The sequence below is a fragment of the Gobio gobio genome (genome assembly GCF_949357685.1).
Source record: "Gobio gobio genome assembly, chromosome: 21".
Lineage (NCBI taxonomy): Eukaryota > Metazoa > Chordata > Actinopteri > Cypriniformes > Gobionidae > Gobio > Gobio gobio.
In genome coordinates, this window is record NC_137117.1 from 36,419,903 (window position 1) to 36,432,090 (window position 12,188).

Consider the following 12,188-nt stretch of genomic DNA (forward strand, 5'->3'; position numbering starts at 1 on the left):
CATTGGTCTTAAAAAGTGGGTGGGTCTTGTTCCAGCCCCATACAATGGTTCCGACGCCCCTGTATTAAAGTAATGTAGCTGATTACATTTGATACATTTTTGATTACTTTTCTAATTTCCAGCACTGAAATGCCAATTTATCACTTGCCACGGTGGCAACTCTCAGATGGTTGTCACCTAAAGTTTTCAGCGGAAATAGCTGAATCAGAATAGCATCGCTTTACTAAACAGCCTTTAAATAGCAGGAGGCATCGTGCACATCAAAAACAGGCAAAGCAACAAATTAATATTATTCAACATATCCTAGCTTTTTACAGAAAATATTCAGATGTAACCCCCTTTGTAATCTTTAACATTTCCATAAGTAACTGTAATTTGATTACACATTTTTTTCCTCAGTAACTGTAACTGATCACAGTTACATTTATTTTGTAATTAGTTACATTTAACTAGTTACTCCCCAATACTGCTCGTAAGCACCCGAAGCAACCACCTTGAAAACAGGTCTACATCCTTTAAAACGAACCTCTCTTCAAACAACAAGAGGCCTGTTAACCTTCAAACGACCCTTCCAACTGCTCTAAAGCTTGATCATGAATACAAAACTAAATAAGTTGTAGATCTGAACACAATGCAGTCTTAGGCTGTTGGCACGAGTGGAGATATGGAATGGTAAGCATGGTGACCGGTCAGACCCTAACCAGTGCCACATGTTATCACTGGACACCTCAAGAGAGCTGCGTTGATATGGACATTAGCTATCTCCATTCTCTTCACCATAACAATGGCAGCGGCCTTTTAGGGAGCGCTTTCAAGACCATTCTCCACTTATCTCTGAGGGTAAAAATAAACTCAGCGAGTGAGACGTATGACCCCCACAACCAGCTCCGGTCATATAAGAATCAAGAGGAGAGCCAGAGCTTGCCTCTCGGACATTAAGACGGACATTTTTTTCTGCATCTCAGCTGGATATCAGGTAAGAGGGTTATATGCTGTGTGTTACTTATGTATTATGTACAGGAACAATGAACAGTATGAGGGACGCAATTTACGTTTAAAATAAGAATTTTTGGGGATTTGAAAAACAATAATGTGTTTTTTGGTTCACTTCTGAATGAATAGTCATTAAAATAATGTAATATTCTATATTTATTTTGACTACAGAGCAAACATGTCTGAAATCGAAGAAGTGGAAGAGTACGAGTAAGTCTACCAATTCATCACTCGATTATCCTCCATCCATCAGGGCCAAATATGTCTCTAACAATATTTCTTATTGTCCATATATTTCTTTTTAGTGATATTACATTGTCCAAATAAGAATACTTTGCATTAACCGTATGCTACAGTCACAAGTGCTATAGGGTATTTTAATACCATCCGCTTGTGACTCATCTGATAAGTCTATTTAATCTGAGAATTCAGGCAGCTGTTGGAAAAGTACTTGAGCTATGAGTACAATGGAAATAACAACACTATTCTGTCTCTTTCTCTAGGGAGCTGGAAGGTAAGTCTTGTGTTTCATGGCATAACTATCACACACTGTAAACAAGGAAATACTGTTTTTGTTTACAAAAAGGTCAGGCATATCGGCATTACAACTACTGAGATTTAGAAAAGTGAAGTAACCACCTATATATGGTGGTTTACGTCAAAAATACAATAGCAGGGTTGTTAAAATAATGTCATTACACTGAAAAACCTTCAAATCATACCAGCTGATCAGGTTTTGCATGTGTGACTCCTAAAGACCATTTTAAAACGATTAAAAATCATAAATATTCAGACAAAGTCTGGACATGTGAGCACGGTTACACGATTCTGAACCGTTATGTAGATTTATGACTGTGAAATCTGAGCTTTTCTTGTCGGTTGGTCGGAGTTTTTTGTTCACTCTGCTTGTCAGCTTTAAAACAAAACACACCCACAGATGACCGTGATATGGGAAAAAGTGGAGCAGGAATGTCTGAAGGATCTGCATATCATCACTAATTGTTTGTCTTTCAGTGCCGCTTGTGAACAGATCTCTTAGCTTCCATCTTTGTGATATCTTTTTGTTTGTTTGCTTGGCTAACCTGCATGGTGTGGCTTAGAGGTGCAAGAGGAGGAGCAGCAGGCGGCGGTGGAGGAGGAGGAGGAGGAGGTGCAGCATGAGGAAGGTAGAGAAATGCTTATCTGCCATTCACTAACACTAAAAAAGTATTATGGTAACATGGTAATACCGTATACCTGCCTTAAACGCTGCCATTATTTCCGTGAATTAGCTATGTCAGGAAGTATGTCAAGGAAACATGTTCTCACCATTTTTCCTGAACCGTGCAGCTCGATCCAGGCCAGTGTGTTAAAGGTGTCATGTTGTCTGAGGTCAACTTATGACGTTCACATGGTTTTTGCATTCAAAAACATCATAATGAATAAGTAATAGGCTATTTTCTTCCCTGGTTTTGAGGCTCTCTCCTGGAACGCTCAGTTTGTATGGGCGTGCCGCACTGAAGACTTGGAAGTAAACGCCCACGGCTAGGATTGGATAAGATTTGCATATTTAATGAGCTTCAGCTCCCCTGTCAGTACATGTGGGAATTATTTTGAAAGCGTGTGGGAAAACGGCAACCGGAAGGAATCGCCCACAGGGCTCGGAAAATGTCTTTGTCAAACAAACAAACACAGTGATTCATCTCTCATCCACCCGCGATTGATTGGAATGTTATTTTTTATTACTTGGCCCGTCCGATCGGTGGATATAACCGCACGCGCGCACATGCTATTTTAAGGCAACTGAAAATACTGCAGTAATTTTTTATGTTATTTAAAGAGTGTGTTACACTCTAAAAAATCCCAAGCCCAATTGGGTTGTTTTAAGCAACTGCTGGGTTAAAACAACCCAAATGCTGGGTTAAAACAACCCTGGGTTAGTCCATTTTCAACCCAACTTGGGTTATTTTTAACCCAGTATTTTTTAGAGTGTAGTAATATGCGCCTATAGGCGGCAGCACAATGCATGTACACTAGGGCTGCACGATTCTTGCTAAAATGTGAATCACGATTTTTCTGCATGGGAATTGAGATCACGATTCTCTTACACGATTCTCATTTTTTCTTATACTTTAAAAAAAATGAATCAATTTTAAATAAAAGTAATTAGTTACAATTAAATTAAAATGTAGAAACAACAAATGTAGACAGACTAGATGTAAATATATGCTTATTACTGTTTATTTCTATTTTTATGATTATTTAAAGGTCCCGTTTTTCGTGTTTTTTTGAAGCTTTGATTGTGTTTACGGTGTGCAATATAACGTGTTCATATTTCATGTGTAAAAAAACACAGTATTTTTCACACAATTTACTTATCTGTATACCGCTGTTTTCACTGTCCTCGGCCTGAGAATTTCCTCGTTCTATGAAGTCCCTCCTTCAGAAATACGTAACGAGTTCTGATTGTGCCAGCGGTTCCCGTGTTGTGATACGACAGCAGCTTAGCGCACGTTGCCCGAGAAGGTCACGCCTCTTACCATAACGGGGAGATGAACGCGCTCAAACTACAGCCCCTGAAGGCCAGACAAAGGTGATTTGACTCCGGGATGAAAATAACAGCGTCTGATGGCGACAAACGCAACCGAACCGAACCGAACGCAATACTCCCTCTTCTCCACGAGGGAGCAACAAGACCACGCCCCCTTTTTCACGTATTCTTGTGGGCGGAGGTTAGTCGACAAACTGTTCTACTGACGTCATTAAAGCAGGATGTACAGGGATGTAGTCCAAACCGGCCGTTCGCTGTAGGCTTTGAAAGGGAACTTCTGTTAAATAAAATATCTCGCTTGGCATTGAACTTTGAGCTTTATAATTTTACAGGTATTATTTATGCTCTAACAGCAACATTACACACTAACTAAAGTTTGAAAAATGGGATCACGAAGAACAGGACCTTTAATATCTTGCCTTGTGGAGAGAGGGTTTTTGTTGTCTTATTTTGTTGTTTCATTTTGTTTTAAAAAAAATGAAAACTATAAATAAAATATTTAAAAAAAAATGTTATAAGAAAAAGCTTAACGTGGCTTAATGTACTAAGACAGTGTTACAGACATCCCAACCTGAAAAAAGTCATTTTTTTGCCCACACTGACAATTGATTGGTTGACTTACCGAAACAAGCCAATCAGGATGCTCTCCGTCTTACATTTGCTTCATTAGGTGCACACCAGCACACACACGCAAGGTCTCTCGCTCTCTCTCCCTCTCTGCCGTGCGCGCGTGCACAGTTTGCGGTTAATTTTTACCTCTTACCGCTACAAATCTGACTCCGTTTAGGTCTGCTCTGCCGTCTTGTTACACGTCAGTAACAGCGAAACATGGCCAATGAGGGAGAGGAGAGAAGTGGAGATTTATGATTGATTGGTTAGTGTTTTGTTATTGTGTGAGTGTGACAAGCTCTGGTGTGACCTAACGCGTGAACGCAGCATGATCTGAGGGAAATACACGGAAGTGAATCGCCAACATTAAGAAATGAGATCGCATTTATGTTTGAATCGAGATCGTGATTTTTTTTTCGATTAATCGTGCAGCCCTAATGTACACTCTTCTTATTACACACACAGGGACGCGCAGCAGCACACAAACATTTTTAAATGGGATTTCTCTCTGGAGAAGCGATCAGTCTTTTTTCTCACAGACTCTGCCATGTAAATAGCAAATCCGCCATGTTGCAAACACAATTTGGGAATGGGAGATGAGACTCTGATTGGTTTATCGCACGTTAAGCCCAAAACACACCCTTGACTCATTAAGAGAATATAGGTGCAACCCTTTTGGACCATTTGCCTGGCGTGCCGACCGTTTTTTCCAGTCGTTAAACTAGCAAAAGTGGATTTGGACACACCCTAAGTGCACCTGCGTTAATGCGCTCAGATCGTTAAAAGGGCCCAATGACAGAAAATAAAATTGTAAAATTAACAATGTAACCTACAGAACGTAGGACGCAGAACGTCAGAACCACTAATGCCTTCAGACTGTCTGGAAAGAGACAAGCGGAATGATACAAACAGTGATCCGCAATCAGTGAAGAGGTTTAACGCATCTGTGAATGCAGCTCAGTCAATCAGATTTGAGGACCAGAAACCAAAAGTATGGTTTTACCATCTGTACTACAATACTTTCTTAAGTGTCATCTGACTTCAGACATGCCGACATATTTGTATCATAGACAACAGTTGCATGGCTGGTAGAGAGTTGTGTATTGCTGTAAGTGTACAACCATCTGAGAGATTTGACGTATGCTTTAATCTAACTAGCCTGCCACCAGAAAACATCATGCCCAGGCTGGTATACAGCTTTTTTGCCCTCAGGAACCGAGTCACTCAATCTTCCACAAAATCACTCTCAAATGGACAGAATGACTAATCTCGAAGGAATCTTTATGTTAATTAACACCTTGTGAACCAAAACAAATGAGTCATAGTTGACAGTAATGAGAGCTAAATACACCCGTTCTGCAACTTTCTCCATTATCAGATGCTCGAGAGGGGGAGGCGGAAGCAGGAGGAGACGAAGAAACCGCTCAGGAACATGGTGAGTCCTGTTGGTGTACCCCTCAAACCCCTCCAGACCTCAAAGGAAATGACTAAATAAAAACGTTCTAACTTTTCATAAAAAAGTCAATGTTTCAAAACATCTTTCCAATCATTATACTGATATTTTTTCCAATAACTTGTGATCAGATCTGAGATCTGTTGAGATGAGATGTTGGTCAATAAACAAATAAAATAACTGTCTTGAGTTATGATTAAGTATGATGGACCATTAAAGTAAAGCTTGGCTAAAGTCAGGGGCCAATGTCATAATCATTAACATCTAAATTGAAAATGTTTTGTATTGAGTTAAAATATATATATATATGTATAATTCAAATAAAATCCAACTTCCTGCAAATCTTCCATGTAGTAGCACTAAGGGTTAAACCAGAAGCAGGTGAACAAGAATATAAGTTACATCGATCTTTTCGAATTTGCTCTTTGTTTTCATCTTCAGTCGTATCATCTGCCGAATGACTTTTCAAAATGAATCATCCAGCCACAGAAATACCTTCTAGATTGCATAGGCAGAATCAGAAAGGTTGGACAGATTTTTGACGAATGGCCATATCTATATTAAATCTGTGGGCAGAACCATGTGGAAGTTTTATCCACGCGGTGCTGTTTTTGTAAAAGGTTTATTGTTTGCACTGATAAAGACAAAAACCAAATTAACCAATAAATAGAACCAAATACCAACCAAGTAGTATAGAACAGATCCAAAAAAACCAAACAATAAATTTAACCACATGGAATTAACAAATAAAACGAAGAAAAAAGAAACAGACATAGTTTTGTAGTGACTTTCTGAGGAAATTAATAAGTGAGAAAATGAAAATTCTCACATTTATTTACTGTCATGTTGTTCCTACATGTATGACTAAAGAATATAACATTCAATAACATGACTTTGAATTCATGAGCATGAATTTTATTGCATGGACAAAAAACAGACTTTTTTTTCTTCAAATTTCTCAAAATATATAATTTTGTGTTCCACAGAAGAAGAAAAAATTTAGATAAATCATATGTATTTCCATGCAAAAATACTGTATCATTTTTAAGTCAATAAATTGTAAGGTTACTTTTCCCTCAATAGATTCACAAAAATATGCATTATCTTTCAAAATGTTTACTTTTATATAGTTGTTCATATTTTATATTACTAACGTCGTTACTATGTATCTGGAACGGATCCATCAAGTGACATGCATTTAACTGAACTCATAACACACAATAAATCTAAAAATCTTCTGCTCCATGTATATAGTTGAAGTGAAGTGTGGTAATTTCCACTTGTAACTTCCCTTTCCATCTTTCTTTCAGATGGGGAAGAAGAGACAGAAGATGGTGGAGGTATTTTGTCTTTACTGCACTGGCTAAAGTTAAAAAACCTAAGATTTACAGTTCTCCAGTAATTGTTTTGCGACACGTAGAAACATGTATTATGCCACACACACCCTTCTGAATAAATGTGTCTTCAAAGCATTAGATCATCCCAAATCCTTTAATGATAGCATTCTTTACCGAGAGAAAAAAAGAGCTGTTTTTGTTATAATCTACTTTGCTGATTTAATGGCACATTATTCACCATCTGTAACCATTTGTTACGTGCAAAATCTGGAGAACATTTATGCAAATTAGGTTTCAGTTATTTATAATGGCTCCACACCAAATATTGAGAACAAAGTTATAGTAAAAGTGTTCGCTTTGAATGACTTTGTATGTTTGATTTTTCAGAAGAGTCTAAACCTAAATTCCTAAAGTAAGTTGATTTGTTATATTTCTAAAGATCAAGATCAAAAGTACATGATTTCCTTTCATACAGAATTTTGAAATTCCGTCATTATATTTTTCAGACCTTTCATGCTGCCGAACCTGGTGCCACCGAAGATTCCAGATGGAGAAAGAGTTGATTTTGATGTGAGTAAAACTCCCAGGAGACTAAACTATGTTGGTTATGATGGGTCAAGATTGCCATTTGTCTTTTAACAACTATACCCTCACTCCATTTTTGCAACCCAAAGTTTATTTTTATATTACTTTGTAATTTAATTGGGTTAGTTTTTGTTTTGGTTAAAACCTATTCTCTTAATAAGTAATGGGTGTGTTTTGGGCGTAAAGTGCAATAAACCAATCAGCGTCTCATCTCCCATTCCCTTTAAAAGCCAGTTGTGCTTGCACCATGGCGGATTCGCTATTTACATGGCGGGATTTGCGAGCAAAAAGACTAGAAAAGAATCCTTTTATTTTTAATATTTAAAAACGTTTGTGTGCTGCTGCTGTGTGTGTAATAATCAAAGTGTATGCACGTTGTGCACCCACTGTAGCAAAACCCAAGCTAGACAATGGTGAAGCGTACTGATGTTTCCAGAAGCCTTTATTTATGTTCAGCCGTCAGCCTTGGTTTGAAACACAAATATATCTTTCCTTTCTTACACCGTTTCTCCGTGAAACACCGTAAGAGCTACAGAACAGATAAATAACATAAAATTAGCTCTTATAATCATACACATTTCACAAAGTCCACATTAACCTTACAAATAGCACTTTATAAAAATACAACTTTCTGTGACATTACCTCTGTCAGTATTAACAATGCTAAAGGCTTATGTTAGCATGACTTCACATTGAAACACGAGGGATAACAATACAGTTAAACACCTTTTCACAGATGAATAGATTAACACACACATATACTGACATAAACATGAAACAAATCAAACACATAATACCTTGTTCCCGTTCCAGCTAGGTGCTTAAATATCCTCTTATTTATACGATTTCCGAGCGACATGTGATCTTCCTCCTTACTTCCTTGCATGCGTCTCAACAAAACCAATAATTCAGCCCTTTAGATGCAAAAATTAACGATCCACTAGGAGGCGCCAAATTTACACTTTCCTTAGGATTAGTTACACTCCCACCAATCATGAGTGTATAATGGAACGGTATACAGTCTGCATTAGGCACGAATGATTTTAACTGAAAGTTGCCTTCCTTGAAGCCTGTATAAGAACAAAGATAACTTAGCTAAAGTTAGAAACTTAACTAGAACTATGTAATATTATGCACTATGGAGGGAGGGAGCAGATTTAGCTAGTCTCCAACAGCAGAACAAGCTTCTGGACCGGGCGCTCAACTTCGGACACCTTGTGAAGACGCTCCCCTTTCTTGCCAAGCTTACTGTCACCAAGCCGAATTTTAACTCTCCGTACAAGCCCATCTTTGTCGGTAGTGGTTTCTGAAACTCTACCCAATCTCCACTCGTTCCTGTGCACATCCTCTCCCTTCATGATTACAACATCTCCAACTTGTAAATTTCTTCTTGGAGCATGCCAGCGCTGTCTGAGAGCTATGTTGACAAGGTATTCCTTTCGCCAGCGACTCCAAAACTGTTCTGCGAGGTATTGAACTTGTCTCCACCTTTTCCTGCCATACACATCTTTTCTGACGAATTTACCTGGGGGAGGCAAGGCCTGAACAGATTTCATTGTCAGAAGATGATTTGGGGTGAGTGGTTCGAGGCTATGGGGGTCACTGAGGTTGTCAACAGTCAGAGGACGACTGTTGACTATAGCCATAGCCTCATAGAAAAAGGCCCGTAGCGAAGCATCATTTAGTCTTCCAGAGGAAAGAACAAGAGTGGACCTTAGAACGTTTCTCACTGTTCTTATTTGCCTTTCCCACACCCCTCCTGCATGACTAGAATGGGGAGCGTTCATGATGAAGTCGCATTGCTTCTCTGCAAGAAATACAGCCAGACGATCTGCGTCAACTTCCTTTAGAGCTTCTCTGAGCTCATTTTTTGCTCCGACGAAATTGCTTCCTTGATCAGATTTGATCTGACGAACAGCACCACGTATGGCGATGAAACATCGAAGGCCATTTATGAAGGCATCTGTCGACATGTTTTCAAGAGTCTCAATATGAACAGCACGGGAGCTAAGGCAAGTGAAAAGAAGGCCGTACCTCTTGTTCTCCTTTCTTCCTTGTTTTGTAAGGAATGGCCCGAAGCAGTCCATGCCACAGAAAGTGAAGGGAGGTGATGGTTCCAACCGTTCAGGGGGTAGATCGGCCATCTTTTGCTCTTCCATAGGTTTGCGCTGCCGTCTACAGGTGACACATTGATGAATGTAGGATGCGACTGCCTGGTTGATTCCTGTAATCCAGTAGCCGCTGCGCCTTATTTCATTAATGGTAAGACCTTTACCTTGATGTTTCATCTTTTCGTGGTGATAGGCAATAATCATCCTTGTGATGTGATGATCTTTGGGAATGATTGCAGGATGCTTGATGAAGTTGGGAAGAGAGGAATTGCACAGCCTCCCTCCCACCCTGAGGACGCCGTCATTGTGGAGAAAAGCATCAAGAGCGTGTAACGGATTGCGAGTTGGTAGGGGGATCCCTTTGCTCAGCAGTTTCAACTCTTCTTGGTACACATTTTTCTGCAGATCTTTGATTAGGCGATGTTCTGCCTCTTCTCGTTCTGTTACAGTGGTGAGACTGTTTGATCTGTTCTTGCTTATGCGCCTGAGAATGCGTGCAACTGCTCGCGTAGCTAGCGACCAAGAAGAGAACTTGGACAAGCGATCAACGAGGCTCACGCGCTCAGTGGTTTTTGTACTGAGCGCTAGAACACTCTTGACCTCCGGATCTCCGACGGTTAACTCTGGTGCTTCATCTGTAGTCAGCTTTATTTCCTTGTCCCATAAAAACCTGGGCCCAGTGAGCCAGGTAGATGACAAAAGCTCGCTGGCAGTTAAGCCCCTAGAAGCATGGTCAGCAGGATTCTCATTTGTTGGGACATATCGCCACTGATGTGGGACTGAGCTGAGCTGAATCTTCTGAACACGGTTAGCCACAAACGTGTGAAATCGTCGTGCTTCGTTTCTTATATAACCTAAGACCACTTTAGAGTCGGTCCAGAAGAACTCCTCAGCGTTAATACATCCCAATTCCTCCTTGAGCATGTTGCTTATCTTCACTGAAACAACTGCTGCTGTCAATTCTAATCTGGGGATGGTTGTAATCTTGGTTGGAGAGACACGTGATTTTCCTGCAACGAAGGCACAATGAATGTCTCCCTCTTCATTTTGAAGTCGCAGGTATGAACACTGACCGTAACCCTTCATGCTGGCATCAGAGAAGTGATGCAGCTCTGTCTTCGAGACCTTTCCAAATCCAGCAGGTGAGTAGGTACGGGATATGGTGAAGTTATCCAAGTGGGCTAGATCACGTCTCCATTGTTCCCATTTCGGGCGAAGCACGTCAGTGAGAGGATCATCCCAGCCAGTGCCCCGTCTACATATCTCCTGAAGAATGATCTTTGCTTTAAGGGCGACTGGTGCCACAAACCCAAGAGGATCGTACAAAGAAGCCACTGTAGATAAAATACCACGTCGTGTTGCAGGCTGCTCCTTGAGGCTGACGTTAAGCTTGAAGCGGTCAGACTCCACATCCCATTGAATCCCGAGAGCTCTCTCTAGTGGCAAATCATCAAAAGCGAGGTCCATATCCTTCACGTTGGTTGCTCGTTCGGAGGGTGGTATACTCTCTAGTACCTCTCTGTTGTTAGACACAAACTTATGTAGTCGTAGACCACCCGTGGCGCAGAGTTCGCGAGCTTCCCTGGCAAGCTGAATAGCATCTTCAGTGTTTTCAACACTTACGAGACCATCGTCTACATAAAAGTCCCTCATAACAAATTTCGAGCCTTGAGTGTAGATGTCGCGATTCTCCTTAGCTAGATGTTTCATCCCATAGTTTGCACATCCCGGAGAGGAAGTTGCACCGAACAGATGCACTTTCATGCGAAACTCGCTGGGCTGTGACTTCAAGTCTCCTTGCTTCCACCAAAGAAAGCGCAGGTAGTTGCGATCAGCTTCGTTCACATGAAACTGATGGAACATCTTCTGAATGTCGCACATCAATGCAACGGGGTGCTTTCGGAAACGGATGAGAACTCCACTTAAGTTGTTCAACATGTCAGGCCCAGAGAGAAGGTGATCATTCAAGCTTGTTCCTTTATATCTGGCTGAGCAATCAAACACTACACGAAGTTTATCTGGCTTCTTCGCATGATGCACACCATGATGGGGAATGTACCATTTCTCACCTTCTCTTCCACCGTCCTTAACCTGCTCAGCATCTCCATTTCCGATGACTTCCTCCATGTACTCAACATAATGCTCCTTATACCTCTCATCCCGTTGCAGTTTCCTTTTAAGGTGAAGGAGGCGTGTCATAGCTGAGCCTTTGTTGTCAGGCAAGCTGGGTCTGGTTTTGAAGGGCAGAGGCATTTCATAATGGCCATGTATATTTTTCCTTATTCCCTCATCCAGTATGTTGAGGAATGTGATGTCGTCTTGTGACACAATTTTGCTGTCGTCACTGCCATCTTTGAAATCAGACTCTAAAATGCGAATGACGTCGGTAGGAGTTACCGGAGGTAGCTCCTTAACTGTAATTCTGTGACACAGATGAAGTGTGTTCAATGCATCATAGGTTTGTAATGACCGCCCTACAATACTCCATCCTAAATCCGTCCTTACAGCGTAGGGTTCATCGTCATCTCCTAAAAGGACTTGTCTTGGTGCCATAGCTCTTGAGCAGTTGT

At 40.6% G+C, this 12,188-nt stretch overlaps 1 protein-coding gene across 5 annotated transcripts in view; it reads left to right on the forward strand.

Annotated features, from left to right (window-relative positions):
• The first annotated feature begins 725 nt into the window (after positions 1-725).
• Positions 726-12,188, forward strand: part of tnnt2a (troponin T type 2a (cardiac)) — a 37,038-nt gene continuing 25,575 nt past the window's right edge. The window contains exons 1-7 of one of the 5 annotated variants that reach the window (XM_079802968.1): positions 888-976; positions 1,165-1,207; positions 2,094-2,159; positions 5,511-5,567; positions 6,896-6,925; positions 7,310-7,334; positions 7,429-7,492. In XM_079802968.1, the coding sequence (XP_079659094.1) occupies positions 7,436-7,492 (57 nt within the window). In that variant the 5' untranslated portion in view covers positions 888-976; positions 1,165-1,207; positions 2,094-2,159; ... (2 more) ...; positions 7,310-7,334; positions 7,429-7,435. Of the gene's footprint in view, positions 977-1,164; positions 1,208-1,496; positions 3,705-4,967; positions 5,568-6,895; positions 6,926-7,309; positions 7,335-7,428; positions 7,493-12,188 lie in introns of all 5 variants that reach the window. The other 4 variants (XM_079802967.1, XM_079802970.1, XM_079802969.1 and 1 more) reach the window with 4 other exon arrangements.